The sequence below is a fragment of the Salmo trutta genome, chromosome 21 (genome assembly GCF_901001165.1).
Source record: "Salmo trutta chromosome 21, fSalTru1.1, whole genome shotgun sequence".
Lineage (NCBI taxonomy): Eukaryota > Metazoa > Chordata > Actinopteri > Salmoniformes > Salmonidae > Salmo > Salmo trutta.
This window is the reverse complement of record NC_042977.1, coordinates 30,339,337-30,362,930: the sequence shown is the minus strand read 5'-3', so window position 1 is coordinate 30,362,930 and position 23,594 is coordinate 30,339,337. Positions and strand designations below refer to the sequence as shown.

Sequence of the window (23,594 nt, the reverse complement as noted above, 5' to 3'; positions counted from 1 at the left end):
ATTCGAAGACCATAGAGCTGCTGTGTTCAAGAAGCTTCTCCTTGGGGGTCAGACTCACCCCATCCCAGATCTATCCAACCCCAGTGGACCAACTCTAACCACCACATGGCTGCTGCTGTGGAAAACTGTTTTAATTGAACGTTTTAAAAAGGTTTAGGGATAAGTAAGCGATAAGATCAACACATTGTTTAAAGACATTGATTTGTTTCGTGGCAACCTTCCCATATTGTAATACTAACATTCTAATCAAGGCTGGAGCCTGTTGGTTTCATGAATTCCCTTCGCAAACAGGAGAAAATTAATCTCTGCATGAATGACTGATGAATAGATCAGCAAATGCAAACGTGGATTAGCGTCGGTTCTCCACCCAATAATTACATCCATCAATTTTAAGGTTGTTTAAATCAACATTGTTTCAATTGCACCCAAATGATTCACTCTAAGTACAACTGTTTACTTTAACCAAGACTACAAAACAATTATATTTTTATCTTTGCATCATTATATTCTCAAATAGGAAGTTAGTAATTAAATGAATGATTAAAACACCAGATTTCAATAGTTACCCAGAGAGAGAAGGTGCATGGCAAAGTTAGTTCAGTTGTGGAAAACGGGAGGAAGGTTCAATTGCTCTGTAACAGGATTGGAGGGAATCGACAGCTTGTAGATATTTTCGGGGGGGGACCTGTGTGATGGAAGACATCCCATGCAGATGACCGTCATGCATATTTAACAACCAGTTCTCACACACAATGAGTCAATACCAGAAAACACATGTTTCTGCTTGTTTTGTCCTCGCCACTCTCGTTCACTTTGAATATCTACAGTTGCTCAATTTGTATTTGTATAATTGCCTTGCTCACGCTCTCCCCTCTGTGTTGCACTTTTATACACAGTTGTTGAATGAGTTGTTTTATTGTTGCGTGAGTAGCGAATTCTCTCGTCTAGTCATCTCTTAAAGTGTCAGTATATACAGCTGTTTGATTATCTCTCTCATCTCTTTTATACATCCAGACAACAATGTAGTTTCATGTGGAGTAAAGCCACACTGTACATAACCAACCTGTTATCTACATTAGAAATCCAGCATACATGTACCTGCATTAGCAAAGTGTAAACAATGGTTCGAATTGGGGTGTAGAGGAAGTTGGACTGATGTCAAAGTTGGTTGGGCTTTCCATCGTCATGTGTCCAAACAATTATTACCACACACAGAAAACAGTATTGTACCTGTGGTTTTCTTCCCAATCCATCAGGTCCTTCACTTCTGTTCCACTGTAATCTCCTCCAGCCCACATGAATCCCTGAGGGACAACCCAGGTTTTTAATAAGTAGTATGTTTTAACAGAGTCATTGTCTATCTTGACAGATATATAAATTCCATAATTTAAAATATGTTTATATACCAGAGATGTAAAAAAATAAAATAAAACCAGAATGAATATATAACATTTTAGGGCCAGGCAACTTTAGCGTGTCCCGGCACCATCTCCAAGTTGATCTGAAGGTTGTCGATCTCCGAGGTCCTTTTGCCGTGCATGGTGGCTCGCAGGGACTTCTTATGGCACGCTTCCTGCTTTTTCTGCTGCCGCATCTGTTTTTGTGTCATCGACTGCAGCTGGGGCTCTGAGAGCTGATCCTGAGGTGCGTAAACGTTGGCTGAGGAGCTGGGGATGTTGGTGCCACCATGGCAACCTCTGGGGTAGTGTCTGAAGCACTCGAAGGCGTCACTGCACTTCTCGCAGGCGCTAGTGCAACCTCTGGACCCGGCGAGGGCTTGGCGGGCGGACGAGGTGGGGGAACAGGACTGGCCGTGGACCGGACGTCTGCAGAACGATTGGAGGCCGACCCGGACCACGGAGTGGGAGTGGCACTTCCCCACAGCGCCTGGGAGCAGGAGCACAGGCAGCCCTTCAGAAAGGCCCTGTGAAGGCTCACTAGGTCTCGGTACATCACCCTGCGGAAGTTGGGCCTGAGAAGCAGGTAGATGATGGGGTTGTAGATGGTGGAGGACTTGGCAAACATGGCAGGCACGGCAAACGCCAAAGGTGGGATGTTATCCATGTGTCCAAACGCTGCCCACATCGACACCACGGCATAAGGGCTCCACGCTGCGAAGAAACCGATACAGACAGCGACACTCAGCTGGAGAAGAAAAAATTGAAAAGAAAGGGGGGGAAAGAAAGGAGAGCACAAATGTAAACAGTTCAACAAGGTCTATTGGCAGATTGCACTCCATACCCAACTGGCAGACTCCCGAAGATTAAGTGATTGAAACAGGCCATTGAGGTTCTTTTAACGTCAAGGTTTAAAGCAAGGGACATCAGAGCCTACCTGACTGCCATTGATTGGATGGAGAGAGTAAAAAAATATAGGTGAAGCGTTTTTGTATGGATCACAACCGGCGGTTGCTGAGGAGTATTTTTCACCCCTAATAAAAGGCCTAGTTCACAGATTTTGAAGAAAAAAAAAAAAATGTAAAAGCTTTGAGGGTGAACAGTCAATAAGTTTTGTGTTCAGCCAGTTTGTTACTTTGGCTCAATTTATTTTGATTCTACATTTCCATATTGGAGATTCTTTTTTTCCCTTTGGCTCATTCCAAAGGGAGGAGAGTTATAGAAGCATGTGAGTTTCAAAACTTGTGAATTTTAGACAACTATAAAAATAAATAAATGTAAAAAAATTAAATGCATACACACAGTGCATTCAGACGACCTTGACTTTTCACATTGTTGTTATATCCTTATTCTAAAATTGATAAAATATCCCCCCCAATCATCTACACACGTTACCCAATAATGGCAAAGCAAAAGCAGGTTTCTCGATTTGTTTTTGTGCAAATGTATAATTTTTTTATTTTTTTTAAAGCGGAAATACCTTATTTACATAAGTATTCAGACCCTTTGCTATGAGACTCGAAATTGAGCTCAGGTGCATCCTGTTTCCTTTGATCATCCTTGAGATGTTTCTACAACCTGTGGTAAATTCAATTGATTGGATATGATTTGGAGGCACACACACACCTGTCTATAAGGACACAGTTGACAGTTCATGTCAGAGCAAAAACCAAGCCATGAGGTCAAAGGAATTGTCTGTAGAGCACTGAAATAGGATTGTGTCGAGGCACAGATCTGGGGAAGGGTACCAAAAAATGTCTGCAGCATTGAAGGTCTGCAAGAACACAGTGGCCTCTATCATTCTTAAATGGAAGAAGTTTGGAACCACCAAGACTCACCCTAGAGCTGGCTGGCTGCCAGGCCAAACTGAGAAATCAGGGGAGAAGGGCCTTGGTAAGGGAGGTGACCAAGAACCCGATGGTCACTGACAGAGCTTCAGAGGTCCTCTTTGGAGATGGGAGAACCTTCCAGAAGGACAATCGACTCAACCAAATCAGGCCTTTATGGTCGAGTGGCCAGACGGCAGCCACTCCTCAGTAAAAGGCACATGACACCCACTTGGAGTTTGCCAAAAGGCACCTAATGGACTCTCAGACTATGAGAAACAAGATTCTCTGGTCTGATGAAACAAAGATTGAACTCTTTGGCATGAATGTCAAGCGTCACGTCTGGAGGAAACCAGGCACCATCCCACGGTGAAGCATGGTCGTGGCATCATGTTTTTCAACAGCTGCAGGGACTGGGAGGCTAGTCAGGATTGAGGGAAAGATGAATGGAGCAAAGTACAGAAAGATCGATGAAGTCCTGAGTGCCCTGGAGCAGGTTCTCAGACTGGGGCGAAGGTTCACCTTCCAACAGGACAATGACCCTAAGCACACATCCAAGACAACGCAGGAGTGGCTTCGAGACAAGTCTCTGAATGTCCTTGAGTGGCCCAGCCAGAGCCCCGACTTGAACATCTCTGTAGAGACCTAAAAATAGCTGTGCAGCAACGTTCCCCATCCAGCCTGACAGCGCTTGATGGGATCTGAAGAGAAGAATGGGATAAACTCCCAAATACAGGTATCCCAAGCTTGTAGCGTCATACCCAAGAAGACTCGAGGCAGTAATCACTGCCAAAGGTGCTTCAACAAAGTACTGAGTAAAGCATCTGAATATTTATGCAAGTGATATTTCAGTTCTTTATTTTTAATACATTTGCAAAAGTGTCAACCTGTTTTTGCTTTATCATTATGGGGTATTGTGTGTAGATTGAGTTTAAAAAACCCCCAATTTAAATCAATTTTAGAATAATGCTGTAACGTAACAAAATGTGGAGGAAGTCAAGGGGACTGATCGCATTCCGAATGCACTAACGTAAAAGCATGTCTGACATGTATTGGGATGCACAATCGTGGATTGATTTAAATCAGTAGGAGAATCTTAAAATTAATTATAAAACTCACAGGCAGCCAGTGCAGAGACCTTAAACCGGTGTAATGTGTGCTCTCCATCTTGTCTTGGTCAGTACCATGCTGCAGAATTCTGTATGTTTTGCAGTGTACCAATAGCTTTCTTGGGTAGACCAGACACGGCCTGATTCTCTCTGTGCTTTGGCTCCAACAATAAGTACCTCAGTCTTGTCTTGATTTAGCTGGAGAAGCTTCCAGTATTTAAATCACATATACAGTCTAATAATTTATCCGTGGAGTTAAAATCCTCTGGTGACACAAATGTAAAGTTGTGTATTGTCTGCGTAGCAGTGAAAATGAATGCTGTGCTTTCTGAACAGTACCAGACCCAAAATCAAACCTTGTGGAACGCCACATGCAATATGCATTTGAGTTGTGTTCACGAAGGGTGACAAAAAGAGGTCCTGAAACCAATTTAGAACAGGACCGGAGAGGCCAACCCACCTTTCCAGTCTGTCCAGAAGGACATCATCGTCAACAGTGTCAAATGCAGCACTTAAAGTACAAGGAGAGAGAGCTGTTTGGCATCTGTGTTGGCTCTAAGATCATTTACCACTTTAAGGCTGTCTCTGTGCTGTGGTGGGCCCAAACACCTGATTTGGAATTTTTCTAAAATACAGTTGGCACTTAAAAAAAAATTAGCTGTTTGAAAACCAATTGATCCAGAATTTTGCTTAAGAATGGAAGGTTGGAGATTTTTGACCAGAGCTGAAGAATGTAGATTACTTTTAGAGAGAGAAACAGAGAGAGAGAGATGGGGCTGAGCGCTACAAAGAGTCCCCCGTCTCTGAGATGCTTTTGATTTGGATGGCTAGTAGATTATACCCCAGCAGATCTGTCCTATCGCTTTGTTCTTCCAAAATTAGTTTTATTCTGACCCCTGGGCCCTCTTTTTAATATGGCGTTGGAATCAAGCCTCAGAAGAAAGTCCCCAGCCAATGTGTTTCCCGATAATATTTGCACCAATAATCACAGGTATGAACGGATGAGCAGGGGCCGTCACCCCTGAAGCAGGGCTGGTAGCAAGGTGAAGGTGTGTGTGTTCTATTGGCACATACTGTACAGGACGGAGAGGATGAGTGCTCTTATAAAGCTCTTATGGGGCGATTATACAGGAACACAGTAATGCAGGAGAGAGAGCAAAAAGGGAGGACAAAATGAAGCATCATTATTGTGAGCCATTTTCTTCAGTATTAATGAGGGAATGTCTTGAAAGAGTACTGACTGAGCATCCTATTCCTGACATTAACATAAACAGGACACGATACATCTGTATAGTGCCATCCTCCTATTCCCTGTCCAACTACAAACCTCCTATTACAATACGTGAAGTGGCCCTAGTTGTGACTATACAATAGGCAATTTAATCACTTTCCCAAAATGTATCAACCAATCAAATGTATTTATCCCTTTTTTAAAATCAACAGTTGTCACAGCATGCTTTACAGTACCTGTGAGACCACACCATGCTCACCTTCACAATAACAGCCTGGATGTTGCTCATCTTGGTCTGCCGGGCCTCGTGATGCTCCATGGCCTTATGGGAGGCTCGGACCGTCATCAGGATTCCCGTGTAGGACGCCACGATGACACAGAAGGGCACGATGTAGCACAAGACAAAGAGCGCCGCTGTGTAGGAGCGGGCCACGGGATGCAGGTTGGACAGGCGCCAGTCGATGCAGCAGGCTGTGCCGTAGGGCTCCGGACCATACTCACCCCAGTGGGCCAGAGGGGAGCAGGCGAACACCAGGGCCCAAGCCCATGCACAGGTTATCAGTAGACGGCCGTGGACGGGGTTGAACCGGTTACCTGGATGGATGGGGAGATGGACAGTCAGCTTAAAGCTGCAATATGTAACTTTTGGCGACCCGACCCAATTCACATAAAAATGTGAGTTATAGATCTGTCATTCGCATAGACTTGTTTAAGAATCCATCCATCTGTTCTATGCTTTCTGTTTCATTTTAGCAGATTTTACGTTCGGTTTTGTACACCAGCTTCAAACAGCTGAAAATATAATATTTGGGGTTATTGAAAATATATATTTCACAGCGCTTTAGATGGTGCAATGATTATCATAAACTGAAATTAGGCAAACCATTCGAATTTTAGCAACCAGGAAGTGGCAGCGTGATTTCTGCATATTGCACCTTTAATAGGGTAGCATGGTGATCATTAGAGATTCTGGGGTGGATTTGCGGAGGAATATGATGTTTCTCAAAGTGAACATGTCAGAGTAATATTTTGAGAAGTACACCTTCTTCTGAACTGTTTTTAATGCTCCGAGGGGTTATTTCCCAATTCCCAGGCCTGGATATGTATAGTTCACATGGAATTTACTAAATATATGATAACTAACCCATTATATTACATACTAGGCCACATTTCAAAAGAACAGCAATGAATAACTAATTTGTTCAAATTGGTTAAGTGTGTCTCGGACTAAAACATCCAAGCAGATGGAATTTTTCAGTACCATTGCAAAAAAGGACATTCTCAGAATTTAAAACTGAATAGCACCATTTTTTTTTAGCAACATCATAAGCCACACTAATTGAGTGTCGGCTAGTTGCTAGTGGACTCATTAGCCATCAAAGCAGTGGCTGATAAGTGTTCGGTCACTGTGGAATTATCTAGTTCTTAAAAAATTTCACAGTCAATAAATCAAAAGTCAACCACTTAGTTTTGAAACGTACTAATCCTATGTCAATTGCATGGGCAAGACTAGGGCCAGGCTCTTTGATAACTTACCGTAGCGAGGATAACATACTTTCACAAAACACACCATGCTCAACAGGGTGAGAGTTGTCAGACTGCAGACTCCAAACAACATGCCGCAGAACGCGTAGATCAAACACACTGTTTTCCCAAACAGCCACCTGAGAGAGGGGAGGGAGCGGAGAGAGAGGGGGAGAGAGCAAGAGGAGGGAGTGAAAGGGGAAAAGGAGGGAGAAATTGAGTGTGAGAATGACAGAGACAGAAAGAGAGTCGGAGAGAGAACACAGGTCATTTGTTTAGCACTCCATGTATAGTATAAAACAGCACCTGTGACCACATGACCAAACCAGATCGCTAATTGAGCCTTGACAATTGGAAAGAAGAGTTTAATACAAACCCAACACCTTCACTAATCTGCCTTAACACAGTGTGGTGGCACACGGCCAGCGTTGGACATCAAAGCCTTCAGTGAAAACACTACCGTTTCCTCCATCTCTGTCTGAAGTACAGGAGCCAGTCACATGTGATGTGAAGCCTTTCCTCTCCAATAGGCTGTTACTGTGGCTTGGCAGTACAGTAAGGGGTCTTTCATGCTATTATTCGGAACCGAACTGCACTGGCCTGGACATTTCCTTTTCACTTGATCCTTTCCAGGAGGTTCTAGTGGATAAGTAACCAGGTCAGCACAGTTCAGCTTGGCTGGACTCGAGTGTAAAATTGCATACAGTACCAGACCTGGGTACTTCCTTACTTCACTGTTATTTGTACAGTACCTGTGGTAGATATTTGCTAGGCTATGTAGTGTAAACAGGTGTGTACAGTACCTATGGTAGATGCTGGAGGTGATGGCCATGGGGTAGAGGGACAGGGTTAGACTCATGTCGCTGATGGCCAGGTTGATTATGAAGAACTCAGCAGGTTTGAGCAGGTGCTTCTTCTTGTAGGAGACATAGAGCAGTGTGCTGTTGCTAAACAGAGAGCACATGCCTGCAGACCAGAGAGAGATACCACTCAGTAGCCTGCTGTGAGAATTACCACAGAGACAGACACAGCTGAGGACAACAACTAGAGGCTTATACTGTTGAAGTCAGAAGTTTACATACACCTTAGCCAAATACATTTAAACTCAGTTTCACAATTCCTGACATTTAATCCTATTAAAAATTCCCTGTCTTAGGTCAGTTAGGATCACCCCTTTATTTTAAGAATGTGAAATGTCAGAATAATAGTGATTTATTTCAGCTTTTATTTCTTTCATCACATTCCCAGTGGGTCAAAAGTTGAAATACACTCAATTAGTATTTGGTAGCATTGCCTTTAAATTGTTTAACTTGGGTCAAAAGTTTTGGGTAGCCTTCCACAAGCTTCCCACAATAAGTTAGGTGAATTTTGGCCCATTCCTCCTGACAGAGCTGGTGTAACTGCGTCAGGTTTGTAGGCCTCCTTGCTTGCACACACTTTTTCAGTTCTGCCCACACATTTTCTATAGGTTTGAGGTCAGGGCTTTGATGGCCACTCCAATACCTTGACTTTTTTGTCCTTAAGCCATTTTGCCACAACTTTGGAAGTATGCTTGGGGTCATTGTCCATTTGGAAGACCCATTTGCGACCAAGCTTTAACTTCCTGACGGATGTCTTGAGATGTTGCTTCAATATATCCACCTAATTTTCCTCCCTCATGATCATCTATTTTGTGAAGTGGACCAGTCCCTCCTGCAGCAAAGCACCCCCACAAAATGATGCTGCCACCCCCGTGCTTCACGGTTGGGATGGTGTTCTTCGGCTTGCAAGCCTCCCCCTTTTTCCTCCAAACATAACGATGGTCATAATGGACAAACAGTTCTATTTTTGTTTCATCAGACCAGAGGACATTTCTCCAAAAAGTACAATCTTTGTCCCCATGTGCAGTTGAAAACCGTAGTCTGACTTTTTTTTAATGGCAGTTTTGGAGCAGTGGCTTCTTCCTTGCTGAGCGGCCTTTCAGGTTATGTCGATATAGGGCTCGTTTTACTGTGGATATAGACACTTTTGAACCTGTTTCTTCCAGCATCTTCACAAGGTCCTTTGCTGTTAATCTGGGATTGATTGGCACCTTTCGCACCAAAGTACGTTCATCTCTAGGAGACAGAACGTGTCTACTTCCTGAGCGGTAACAAGACTGTGTGGTCCCATGGTGTTTATACTGGCATACTATTGTTTGTACAGATGAACGTGGTACCTTCAGGCATTTGGAAATTGCTCCCAAGGATGAACCAGACTTGTAGAGGCCTACAATTTTTTTTCAGAGATCTTGGCTGATTTATTTTGATTTTCCCATGATGTCAAGCAAAGAGGCACTGAGTTTGAAGGTAGGCCTTGAAAGACATCCAATTGACTCATATGATATCATTTAGCCTATCAGAAGCTTCTAAAGCCATGACATCATTATCTGGAATTTTCCAAGCTGTTTAAAGGCACAGTCAACTTAGTGTATGTAAACTTCTGATCCACAGGAATTGTGATACAGTGAGTGATAAGTGAAATAATCTGTAAACAATTGTTGCAAAAATTACTTGTGTTATGCACAAAGTAGATGTCCTAACCGACTTGCCAAAACTATAGTTTGTTAACAAGAAATGTGTGGAGTGGTTGACAAATGAGTTTATGACACCAACCTAAGTGTATGTAAACTTCCAACTTGAACTGTACATACGTAGAAATAGAAATAGTAGAACCGGAATGGATGTACTGTCAAATGGCCATCGTCTGGGGGTATGTCCATTCTAGTAATTGTATTTATATGCCTAAAAACAGTACAGTTAAGGAACATGTTTGAAATAAATAAAAATAAATCCCAGTGTTCAGAAGGAATATTAAGTGAAGTGTTCAGAGACACTGATATGTTATATCAGATCTCTTCAGAGCTTAATGCTATAGTCTGTATTAGATATGAAAAGTTTCCAGTAATGCTTTCAAGATCAAAGCCTTTGGTGGAAAGCTAGCTAGTCAATCTGGGTAAGATTTCTACAGCGATGTGGCCTTGGCGCACAACTCAACCATCGACAGAACTAACGCCCCACGGCCTCATCTCTTTTCAGAACCCAAGAAGAGACACACGTGTATTTCTGTGTGTCTTGGGGAATACAGATTCCCTCCACACTCTTACACACACACACACACTTAGTCCCACTGTATAGTCTGGCATCATGTTGAGTTGGTGGATATAGTCTGGCATCATGTTGAGTTGGTGGATATGTCTCAGCTGAAGCAGAATTATCCTCACAGCAGGAAGCTGACTGAGAGTAGGTCATGGTACAGTAAGATGCTTCATCCTCTCATTTCTGCCTACAGTACATTTGAATTAAAGCAGCGTGGCTCTGTTTTCCATCACAGGTGGCTAACTGGGGGTGTAAGTGAATCCTTTTTGAAGAGAGAGCTTACTTACCAAACACTGCGTACACTATGGCTACTGTTATATCTGCTGCCACAGGTATGTTTGAATGGAATGCAATGTCGTCAATGCTCGCAAATGCCCCCATCTGAAATGGAAGAGAATAGAGAGTTATAGGTGTACTGAACATGATCAATACCCTCTCCCTCACCACTACATCAAAACAAGTTGGTTTCAATAAAAAATAATCTACATTTTTACATTTTAGTCATTTAGCAGACGCTCTTATCCAGAGCGACTTACAGTAGTGAATGCATACATTTCATTAAAAAAATTCTGTGCTGCTTCCATTCATCCTTCAAGTCATGTGGTCCAGTGCTGTAAGGAAAGATCTAGTTAAGCTGCAGCTGGCCCAGAACAGAGGCATGTCTTGCTCTTTATTGTAATCAGAGGGCTGATATAAATACTATGCATGGCTAAGAGTTGAGTGACTGTTTCTTATTAAAGAAGTGATGTAATGGGTTTCATGTTGTGTGGACCCCAGGAAGAGTAGCTGCTGCTTTCACAACAGCTACTGGGGATCCTAATAAAATACTAAATACCAAGAAAGGTTGAATACCTCACATGTCCAGTCTGTTTTCACCTTGGTGTACTGAGGTTTACTGACAAGTTAACCTTTTTCCCTCAGTGTTGCATGCAAGCAAATCGGAGAACATCCATGACCATACATCACCAAAGTGTTGTACGAGTTGTATTGTTAACAGAAAGATGACTAAGAACTATTTTTGTTGCAAGGCATTGAGTGGCGGGATAGGAGATGAGTACATCCGATTCTCTGTGTGTCTGTGAAACCATATTTTCACATGTATTCAATTTAGAGTTCACATCTTAAAACCACCACATGTTAACACGACCACTGTTGTCACTTGAATGAACTCTACCGACATGTACATACTACCCCAACTAACCGGCACCCACCCACCCACATATATATATATATATATATATATATATATATATATATATATATATATATATATATATATATATATATATATATATATAGTTCTTTTTTACTGCTGCTCTAACAGGCAATAGCTGATGTTTTGGCGGTGTGGGATGTGGAACTGCATTGGAGGAGCTTTCCAATCGGCGAGCAGCTGCTCTTGTGATTGTAATGAAGTCACACCCTCCCACTCGCGTTAGAAATTCAGAACGAGAACGTGTAGGTTATAGGCCTATAGAAATAATGACGCTCAAATTGAAAATCATTAAACAAAATTATTAATTTCTATCAGCCTAATTGAGGTTAAGAACAAATTATTTTCAATGACGGCCTAGAAACAGTGGGTTAACTGCCTTGTTTAGAGGCAGAACGACAGATTTTTACCTTGTCAGCTCGGGGATTCGATTTTACAACCTTGCGGTTACTAGTCAAACGCTCTAACCACTAGGCTACCTGCCACCCCAAATGAGTTGTTCGATGGACTTATTTGACAGAAGTCAATGCAGCTACTATCAAATTGGATATTAAAAGTAAAGTGTAGGGTTTCCACAAGACCATAACACGCAATTTAGAACACTGCTTTAAATCAGTCACCCTGGGTTATGTTTAATTGAAATGTCTTTACTTACGATCCAATTTAGCTTCGTTCAAAAGCAGAACACGTAGATTCTGAAAGGTAATTAATTGCAGGTATGTGCTAACTCGGATTTGATTGGTCTTCATGTTTTGCAGCAGAGTTTGTCACACCTGCTGTGAATAACTTTAATCCCACCGCCTATATATTTTTTTCAGATATTTAATATTGTGTGGGGTCTTTATTTTTTATTAATGGATATCCTGACAAAACAAAACTCCGTGGTTCAGATTTCTGCAAATGTTTCGTGAAATCCTGGATTGGTTTATTATTTGAGGCATATAGCCCGGTCTACTAGTGCAAGACTTCAGGATCAGAGCTCAATTGGATCGTTATTCCCGAGAAGCATCAGCCCCAGTGGTGCTTGAATAAACAGCAAAACAGTTTTATTTTATTGACATGAAAAAATATGATTCGATACCAACTCGTGCATATACAGCTTTTTAAACTCGATGCTACAGAACTATTGAATCCCAATAATTTCGCATGCAACAACAAAATACGAGTAAAGGCTATTTCAACTTCTTACCTTGTCAGAGTGTGCTGCTGGATAAGGTATGTTGCTTTAAAACCCCGGGAAGTTACCTGAAGATGCTGTTATTTAGCCTCCATAATACCACATTGGTCATGTCCAGTCGTGCGGTTACCCAGGTGGTAATTCAATTGGTTGTCAAATATGCGCAGACACAACAATAAGCTACACGGGTCTCCGAAATGCTGAGCGCTCATAACAGTGAACGGTCCTTGCGAATGTGGCATAGCACCTGTCTGTGTGAATTGGGCTATACTCATCGAAATCAGTCCTGTCCACCTGTTCTTAAGCCTAATACACTTGCTTTGTATAAACACCATACTGAATGAATTTAACTGCATGATGCTTCTGTTCATTACTGACTTCAGGTGCAAATTCATAGAATTCTGGAGCAAATGGGAGCCCGGGCTTTTACGCACATTGATACATTATCCGATTCTCCAATTGCCTCCCTGTGAAATCGTTTCCTGCATGCTGTGGGAGCGTCTCCTGTCATATACTATGGTATGGATGTTTTAACACTAGTCTAATTATTCCTACAGGCCGTATGTACTGGTCCATCACTATTTATTTGCATTCTAAATTGATTTTAATTTTCTGAAATTACATTGGACAACAGTCCTAGAGGGTTCAATAGGTCAACAACTAGGGTGTTCAATACATGTTCAACTTTATAAAGAACTTTAAAGTATTGTAATTAGGGACTATACATGATTGCGGCAGGTAGCCTAGTGGTTAGAGCGTTGGACTAGTAACCTGAAGGTTGCAAGAAAGAATCCCTGCGCTGACAAGGTAAAAATCTGTTGTTCTGCCCCTGAACAAGGCAGTTCCTGTTCCTAGGCCGTCATTGAAAATAAGAATTTGTTGTAGTTAAATAAAGGTAAAAAAAAATATAAAACTGGCTGATAGAAAACACCCTAAGTCACTGGTATGTAAGACTTCATTTATAATTTCAAACATTGCATGCAGTCGTCCCACGTCCCCACTCGCCTCAAAACATTTTCTGATTGTATTCAATGGTTTGATCATTTTCTTTGAAATGTGCATCCCTGGGTCGCTCCTCTTTTCAGTTCGCTGCAGGTAGAGACTGGAACGAGCTGCAACAAACACTCAAACTGGACAGTTCTCAATTTCTTCATTCAAAGACTCAAATCATGGACACTCTTACTGACAGTTCTGGCTGCTTTGCATGATGTATTGTTGTCGCTACATTCTTTCCCTTTGTGCTTTTGTCTGTGCCCAATGTTTGTACCATATTTTGTGCCGCTACCCTGTTGTGTTGCTGCCTTGCTATGTTGTCATAGGTCTCTAGGTTGTGTTGTCTCGTCGTGATGCGATGGCACGTGGGTACCTGCTTCTATAAACCAATGAGATGGGAGAGGCAGGACTTGCAGCGCAATCTGAGTCACAAATATAACTGACTTCTATTTTACAGGCTGACTACGGACACGAGCATTGCAAAATAAATGTAGAAATCTATATTAGTCAATTATTGCACCCACACTGCTCACACGTGCCAACGAGCGTCTGCGTTGCCAAGGGCTAAAATAGAAGTCAGTTCTATTTGTGACGTAAATCGCACTGCAAGTCCTGCCTCCCCCATCTCCTCATTGGTTTATAGAAGCAGGTACCCATGTGCCATCTCATCATTGGTTATACCCATGTGGGTGACTGAAAGACGAACGAGGTCTGTGGTGGTAATGCACCTAATTTATGAAAGTTGCCAATCGCAATATAAAATCAAGAGAAGGAAGAGCGATGACTAGAAACGATTCGGTTGACCGTTTTATGTGTGGATTAATTGTCGGAGTAGAGGACCTTGTGCATTTCAGGTAAAATAACTCAATGTTTATATCCCAGGACAAATTAGCTAGCAACAGCAAGCTAGCTAAATAGGACAAATTAGCTAGTAAGTGCAAGCTGTACTGCATCACAGGTATATTCCCCAGTTGTTCTACATTTGGGCTTCATTTTCCACATTTGTCATACTAAATGCATGCCTTCAGCTAACGGCTCATGCCGTGGGACCTCCATCTGCAGAACCCAAACAGCCAAGGGCTAACCATATGAAATAACCAGGGCTTTTTGAGATGAGAGATACTGCTCATTTAAACAGCCTCCTGCCTGCCTGATCCATAGGGCTGCTGGTGAGTATATTGGGAACGGTCAGTTAATGATGGTGTGTTTTGAATACAAAGTGTCTTCTTTTAAAGGAGGCCCTCTCCGTCTCCCCTGAGTATCTCATGCTGCTCTCCTGATTGAAACTATCAATATTGTGGCAAACTAGGTCAAGGAAGACTAGAAGCTGTGTTTAGGAGTATAAGAGGCTGGTTTCAGTATGGGGGGTGAGTGATTTAAGGTCTTTACTTTTACCTCACCCCTCACATAAAAATCATAGGTGTGACAAGAAGACAGAGCATATGGGGATTTTTCACTCTAAAGATGTGCTTAGTATGTTACACTAATGTATAGGACCAGTAGTCTGTTATTTTTGTATCTGTATTATAACAAAAAAAACCTGCTGACATGCATGTCCAGAACCTTCTAGCATGTTTTATGAATGCTGTTCTAAGAATGTTTGCTTTCTTTACTTTCATCTGCATGCCTATGTCTTGGCTCTGTAGCCTATAGCAATTACAGGTTACAGTAGGTCAAAGTGGAGAGATACAATTCCAGACGGGGGTTTTCAGTAAAGGGGTTACCCTTTCTCCTCTACCCTCACAGACAATTATAGATGTGAAGAAGACAGGGCTTATTGTGATGGCACAGTACAATAAATAATGATTGGGGGTGTGACGGAAGGAGGTCTTTCCGTGTTGTAGGGTCATTTTGGGTCATTACTACATTAATTTGCCAGGCCTACCACTCGGTTGAATTGAGCAGCTTTATTAGTGTGGAAAAACATGTTGACTGCCATTCAAGGTGGAGTACGAATGAGGTTAACATCCAGAACACACAAACCTTTGCTTAGTTTGAATCCTTGGAATGACATACATTTCCATTCACATTTCTCAGAATGACTTACTATATAGTCTAATCTGTCTTTTTAAATAATAGATCGTCAAGGTAAAAGGAGATACTATAATTTAGTATTGTCTCACTCCAGCCTCTCATTTGTTCTCGTTCACTGTCTCTTCAACAGCAAGGCTGTTTAGGAAAACCACCCTCCCACTCTGCAAGGCAAAAGAAGGTAATGGAATGTGTGCATTTCCTATCAACAGAATTTAAATTACAGCATTTCAGCAGTGACCTCTACTCACAGCGTATTTGTTATGCTACAGTCTAAAAGTAGTTACAGTCAACCTCCAAGGCTTTCTTTGGAGCTCTATATACACGTCGCATGTGGATGAGAGAAAGAGAGGGAATGCGAGAAAATAAATTTGATATTTAAAATTCTGAGGGGAAGTTAGTTTGCATACTCTTAGATCTTTAAATTAACAGACTAGAGGTTATAGAGAGACAGTGGAGACAACCCTAAAATGAGTGACACTCATTGTAGCCATGCGCAACAGTAATATACTGTACTCAGTCTGCACAGGAAAGGAGGAGAGCACAGGATACTATTGCATCACCATGGAGCAATCTAATGTAATGGCTGTTGGGGGGGAAAGGCCCAGACTAGCTTGAAGCCCAATTTAGACGTTCTGTCAATGCAAATACTACAGATACTAAGTTAACAAAAGTTTGTCTCTTTCAAAACGTGTTTCAATTACAAAGAGTTTGAGGAAAAACAAAGTAACTGTGTTTCAAATTATTTAAATGAAGTAAGTAATGGACTACATTTACAAACACGTTTTGCTTTTTTTTAAAATCTGTGGTTTGTTACGTAAAGATGCATCCACGTTTTTAAACGGAGTACAAAACTAAATCAAATATTCACTTTGAAAGAGAAAGTTATATTTTTCCCATTTATGTTGGCTGAATATATGAGCACCATTTATCCATCTGCTATTGTGTCTATAAATTCCATATGGTAACTGATTGCTTTTTTCTTGTTATAAACGCTTGTGAAGCTAATCATAGGATGTAGCCAGCTTGCTTTTAATAATGTTTTTACTCAACTGGCTAGCCAGCTAGTAATGTTCTTTCTTCATTAGAATTTCAATTGTGATACCAAAATAACACACACACACACACACAGGTAGGTAGCCTAGCGGTTAGCGTGTTCGCCCAGTAACCAATAGATTGCTAGTGTGATTAGGAAAGTGTTCCTAATGTTTCGTATACTCAGTGGATAAGCACCTACTGAATTATTAATATTACACAGACGTGCAAGGACGCAGGCATGCAAATACACAAACACTGACGCACCACCTTTTTGTGACTCACTCTGTCCAAGTTTTTGAGGGGTAATAATGACACTACATTTAGTGTTTCAAACTAAATATCATTCAAGATGACGAATTGAAGAATTGACCACACAGCACAACACAACAGAGCAAAGAATGTGCCTGTTCATGTGCACTGAAAACCAATTAACCATAAACGGAGTGGAATTTGTCACAAAGCAAACTTGGGTCCAATATCTTCAACCACAAAGAACTCAGAATCAGAGAATGCTTTTAACAGCGTGTTTTCCATTAGTACAACAGCTTCTTCTTTTTCTTCAATCCCTGTTTCCATTGTTATGTGTCAGAGTTCTATGCAAACAAGCACCAGCACAACAAAATCATCACAGTCACAAAGCAAAGTCCTGGCAGAATTAAATAGACTTCAAAGTCTTTCCTCACTAAACACTCTGATTATACACCTGAATGAGGAGAGGAGCCAGAGGAGCACTAGGGTCTCCACTTTAATTTACCTCCACAGGACTGACATGGAAAGGAAAAGGTTGTTTGTTTCAACTACTTTTGTTCATGCTGACGTTTCAGATGAGGCAAAGACATGCATTCTCTGCGTGCCTACGTTGTGTTCCATGGCTCATTTCACTGAAGATTCATACATAGTCTACTATTAATGGTAAAATGGGGCCGCCGGATAGGGCTGCCGTGCTTCTAGCTCTTAGGAAATTTTGCAGTATTTCATTTTTTTATGTGTTATTTCTTGCATTATTAGGCCAGAACATTGTTTGTGTTATTACATACAGCCGGGAAAAACTTTTGGATATCAGAGCAGTGGTAATTCACCAGCATTATGACTTTCCCCGAATCGGATCCTTTGTTCTTACCCCCCAGGGCAATTGAACTGATTCCAGAGGCTGATTCAAAACACAGCAAGCCGAAAATAAGTACTCGGAGTGGACTTCTAGTACGACTCAGGAGGCGCGCACACCACCCACCGCTTCCGAGTATATTACTCGCTAATGTTCAGTTTCTGGATAATAAAGTTGACGAGCTCAGGGTGAGGATTTCCTTCCAAAGAGATATCAGCGATTGTAGCACTCTGTTTCACGGAAACATGGCTCTCTCGGGATATACTGTCTGAGCCTGCACATCCAGTTGGGTTTTCAGTTCATTGCACAGACATGAATAAATATCTCCCCGGGAAGAAGAAAGGCGGGGGTGTATGTTTCATGATTAAATACTCATGGTGTGATTGAGAACATACAGGTCGTTTTGTTCACCCGACCTAGAATACCTCACAATTAAATGCAGACCGTATTACCTCCCAAGAGAATTCGGTTATAGTCACAGCCGTGTATATTCCCCCTCAAGCCGATACCACGACGGCCCTCAAAGAACTTCACTGGACTTTATGCAAACTGGAAATCACATATCCTGAGGCCGCATTTATTGTGGCTGGGGATTTTAACAAAGCAAATTTGAGAAAAACGTTACAGAAGTTCTATCAACACATTGACTGTAGGACTCCCGCTGCTAAAACACTCAACCACTGCTACTCCAACTTCCAGGATGCCTACAAGAACCTCCCCTATCCTCCCTTCGGCAAATCTGATCATGACTCCATTTTGCTCCTCCCTTCCTACAGGCAGAAACTCAAAAAGGAAGTACCAGTGCTAAGGACTATTCAACGCTGGTCTGACCAAAAAGGAATCCACGCTTCAAGATTGTTTTGAGTATGCTGACTGGGATATGTTCCGGGTAGCTTCTGGGAACAACATAGATGAACACACTAATACGGTGACTGAGTTTATCAGGAAGTGTATAGGAGATTGCACCCACTGTGACTATTCAAACCTAACCTAACCAGAAACCGTGGATAGATGGCAGTATTCGCACAAAACTGAAAGCGCAAACCATAGAATTTAACCATGGCAAGGTGACTGGAAATATGCCCGAATATAAACAGTGTAGTTATTCCCTCCATAAGGAAATCAAACAGGCAAAACGTCAGTATAGAGACAAAGCGGAGATGTATGTGGAAGGGTCTACAGACAATCACAGACTACAAAGGAAAAACCAGCCACGTCGGACACTGACGTCTTGCTACCGGACAAGCTAAACACCTTCTTTGCCCACTTTGAGGATAACACAGGGCCACCGACGCGGCCCTCTACCAAGGACTGTGGGCTCTCCTCCTCCATGGCCGACGAGAGTAAGATATTTAAGAGTGTTAACCCTCGTAAGGCTGCTGGCCCAGACAGCATCCATAGCCGCGTCCTCAGAGCATGCGAGGACCAGCTGGTTGGAGTGGTTACAGACATATTCAATCTCTCGCTATCCCAGTCTGCTGTCCCCACATTCTTCAAGATGTCCACCATTGTTCCTGTACCCAAGAAAACATAGGTAACTGAACTAAATGACTATCACCGTAGCACTCACTTCTGTCATCATGAAGTGCTTTGAGAGACTAGTCAAGGATCATATCACCTCTACCTTACCTGTCACCCTAGACCCACTTCAATTTGCTTACTGCCCCAATAGATCCACAGATGATGCAATCGCCTGCACAATGCCCTATCCCATCTGACAAGAGGAATACCTATGTAAGAATGCTGTTCTTTGACTATATCTCAGCATTCAACATCATAGTACCCTCCAAGCTCATCATTATGCTTGAGGCCCTGGGTCTAAACCCCACCCTTTGCAACTGGGTCCTGGACTTCCTGACGGGTCGCCCTCAGGAGGTGAAGGTAGGAAACAACACCTCCACTTCGCTGACCCTCAACACTGGGGCCCTGCAAGGATGCGTGCTCAGCCCCCTCCTGTACTCCCTGTTCATCCATGATTTGCGTGGCCACGCATGCCTCCAACTCAATCATCAGATGACGTTTGCAGACGACACAACAGTAGCAAGCCTGATTAGGTGAGAGCCCTGGGAGTGCGGTGCAGGAAAATAACCTCTCGCCCAACGTCAAACAATAAAAGAGCTGATCCCAGAAGAGTGGAGGCTGTTATAGCAGCATAGTAGCACACTTAACATGTTGTTCTCCCCTAACAGTCTTAAAAGTTTTACGTGTGTGTGTGTGTGTGCATACATGTAAAGTGATAATATCTAGATAATATATACATCAGGGTCTCCGTACCCGCCTGCAGGCTTTCGCTCCTCCCTAATCTAGCACATAGGATTCTACTAATTAGCTTCTCACCAGGACCTTGGTCAGCTGAAACAGATGTGTTAAAACAGGGTGGGACAGAAAGCCTGCATACCCAGTAGCTCTCCACAGGAAGGCATTAACCACCCCTGTTGTAGATGGGGGATTTTATATTTCTTTATTTCTTGGTACAATACAGTCGGTGTACAGAGTTGTTATAATGAAGTTGTCCACCCTCTCTGGTTTGAGTCTATGCCTTTTATCTCAGGTCCATCCAGCTAGATGAAGGGTTATTTTGGTCCTCTGTGAATCGGTTCACTTTCCCGACTAATCCATATGTTCGGAAGCAGTTTTCTTACAACATGCCCTTATTTAAAACATTTGTTTTTCATATTTTGAAGCTTTAGCAGCAGTTAGTTCCTCTCAATCGATTCTGCTCTCAGTCAGGTACAGTATCAGAGTTGCTTAGGGAACAAAGAGTGTTGCCGATCGCTAGGCTTTGACTCAGTTAGGGATTGATTGTGTAATTGCATGTGTTCATTGCCGATAATGGAGAGAGAGAGTTGGTGTTATTGGCAGGGCAAGGTGGAAGCACATGGATCGTTGTAGATATATAGGACAGTCAGGTGAGAGTAATGAGAATTTTATCTAGGCTGGCTGTGTAATAAGGGGTTCTCAATTGAACAGATTTCTATGAGAATGGGACTCCAATGAAAGGCTGCCTCAATAGGGATCAATGATCCATGCATGATTACGTGCTATTATCTTTCGATTTCTCTAATGAAGCTAGAGTCACAAAACAAAGTTATGCCCTACTGCGTACTACATAATGTCTTCGAAATTCATTGGTCGTACACAGTAGGAGATAATACATTGGACATGAGACAAAACAATCCCTTTCGCAACTGCTGTGTCAGGATACTTCCTTGATGTAAGATAAAGAATGTATTATCCCACACAGAAACCATTTAGCCGAAGCACCATAGTACAAAAACATTGTGAAATGTACAGTAATAAATTAGGGTTTTGTCTTGTTTTTGGGAGGACACATTCATTTGACAAATATTAATCAATTTCCTACGCTACTCTGTAGCATGACTGTTCAGGTGGTTAATGAACTACTTTTCTTCTCCAGTATCCTCCTGTGTGAGAGAACTTGCCTCTACTTTGGGAAGCCCCACAGGCACAACTCATTAGGTATATCAAAGGTGTTCACTGTTAAAACAGGACAAAGATCAATACCTGTCTATCATGTCCATATTTCAACTACCAGACTTTGTTTGAAGTAATACTAGACCCTGCGGTTCTCAAAAGTGGATTTTTAAGTCAGCAAATTTCTCTGATTGTCAAATTCAATAGTTGGTGTTTTTCTCCTAAATGTGTTTATATAGTACATGATATCAAATTCTGCATGTGGTTTATTCTACACTGAGTACACAACATTAAGAACACCTGCTTTGGCCTTACTGGGGGGGGTCTCAGATGGTTGAGTGGTTAAAGCTAATCCAGGTGCAGGCGATGATCCCTTATTGATGTCACTTGTTAAATCCACTTCAATCAGTGTGGATGAATGGGAGGAGACTGGTTAAATATGGATTTGTAAGCCTTGAGACATGGATTTTGTATGTGTGAAATTCAGAGGGTGAATGGGCAAGACAAAAGATTGAAGTGCCTTTGAACGGGGTATGGTAGTAGGTACCGTTTGTGTCAAACTGCAACGTTGCTGGATTTTTCACGCTCAACACTGTCAAGAACGGTCCACCACCCAAAGGACATCCAGCCAACTTGGCACAACAATGGGAAGCATAGTCAACATGGGTCAGCATCCCTGTGGAACGCATTTGACACGGATTGAGGCTGTTCTGAGGGCAAAAGGGTGAAGGTGTTCCTAATGTTTATTATAAAACTGGTTGTTTGGATCCTGGATGCTGATTGGACGAGCAGCATTCCAAGCCGTGCTGTATTGGCCAAAGACACAACTATGGCTGCTAACAGTTCCATCTGAAAATGATCACTGTGCCCTCATAAGAATATCATGTTCCTGTCTGAATCATCTCTTGTATTTATCTCAACTCACACATTATTTCCCCTTGCTTCCAGCATAGCATTTAGTTTGGTACAGCGGGTGCTAATAAAGCCTTGCTGTCTGCCTGTTGGACCTCAGAAACAATGTTTCCTTTTGAATTTCGATCTCTGGACAAGACAATTTTTTTTAACAAAAACTAAATCACGAATTACAATCATTATTATGGAAATATCCAAGTAAATGGCAATAAATAATGAACATGCAGCTAGTCATTGAACCGGTTAAGTTCCATGTTTGACGTGACTGAGTTAGCTGAGAGAGCTAGCAAGTGACAAGAACGTTATTCAGCCTGCATAGCAACCGTCAGTGAACGCCAGCAAAAAAACGTAATTAAATTGTTACCCGCAGTACAGTTAGTCACTAACGCTCTAGATAACATGAAAACCTAACCAGCTCTGCTAAGGAGAGTACAATGGTCAGAGTGATGTGCTCTCTCATGTGTCTGCGAGTTGCTAGTAAGCTAGCCAACTTTAGCCAGTTAGCTTGGGTACTTGACTGCCAGTGAGGTCAGAACGCTCGGATCAACCCTTGGCCAGAGCGTTCAGTGTGCGCTCTGAACGCTCCGAGAGCGAAACTCTCTACATTTACAAAACAGACAATCTGACCACGCTCTGAATTGACGAACAACCCAGAGTGCACTCTAATACACTGGAGGCAATTTAGGAACGCACCTTATATCTTCTGGTGGAAGAATGAAATTGTATGAATTGACTTAGGAAAATATGTAAAATGTTGGTAAAATGTTGGTAACAGTTTTATAAAAGCAATAATGCATGCCAGGCTGTGCTGTATCATGAATACAGTCACAGGTAAATGTGACTGTACTCATGACGCCTGGCGTGCCTTATTGCTTAAGTATCCTCAGTGTATATCTCAATCCAACAGTGTTGTTTGTATTCTGTAACTCCATTTGATTGTGCTACAGTTCCAGGGTATCACCATTCAAACACCTGGTCTTGATATGTTGGCCATCTGCTGTAGGCAGTGGTTGCTGAGCCAATAATATTTGCACATGGCAGTTCAGTTGACAACAGCACATTCATGAGGCGTGCCTTATGGGTTATGAATGCATGCCAGGCAGTGCATTCATAACCCATACCAGAACACACAGCAGTTCAGTTTCACATCGATTTCCAACTATCACAGCATTGCCAAGCAGATAGGGCCACAGCTACCCACTGAGCAAGGCCACAACTCAGGATGGCACCAAACTACACGGTTCGCTGGTGATGAAACCTCCATCCACTCCCCACTCCCCATTAGACATTCATGTAGAAATGAAGACCATGGTGCTTGCCTACGGAGCAGTGAGGGGAACGGCACCTCCATACCTTCTGGCTCTGATCAGGCCCTACACCCAAACAAGGGCACTGCGTTCATCCACCTCTGGCCTGCTCACCTCCCTACCTCTGAGGAAGTACAGTTCCCGCTCAGCCCAGTCAAAACTGTTCGCTGCTCTGGCACC

General features: G+C 42.3%; 1 protein-coding gene across 1 annotated transcript; it reads right to left on the bottom strand.

Moving 5' to 3' along the window:
• Positions 1-8,054, bottom strand: LOC115157137 (opsin-5-like). The gene is made up of 8 exons (XM_029705119.1): positions 7,891-8,054; positions 7,100-7,227; positions 5,823-6,157; positions 1,883-2,145; positions 1,451-1,826; positions 1,231-1,304; positions 567-685; positions 1-125 (listed from the first exon to the last, which is right to left on the bottom strand). The coding sequence occupies exons 1-5, from the start codon at positions 8,049-8,051 to the stop codon at positions 1,454-1,456; spliced, it is 1,260 nt and encodes a 419-aa protein (XP_029560979.1). The 5' UTR covers positions 8,052-8,054; the 3' UTR covers positions 1-125; positions 567-685; positions 1,231-1,304; positions 1,451-1,453.
• Positions 8,055-23,594: the final 15,540 nt, after the last annotated feature.

Bases quoted from the DNA above. Each gene is read 5' to 3' on its own strand.
- LOC115157137 (XM_029705119.1), bottom strand. From the start codon at position 8,051: ATGTGCTCTCTGTTTAGCAACAGCACACTGCTCTATGTCTCCTACAAG. The intron at 6,158-7,099 runs GTAAGTTATCAA...CCATCCATCCAG, and splicing joins AGTATGTTATCCTCGCTACG to GTAACCGGTTCAACCCCGTC. The intron at 1,827-1,882 runs GTGGGGAAGTGC...ATCGTTCTGCAG, and splicing joins TGCTCCTGCTCCCAGGCGCT to ACGTCCGGTCCACGGCCAGT.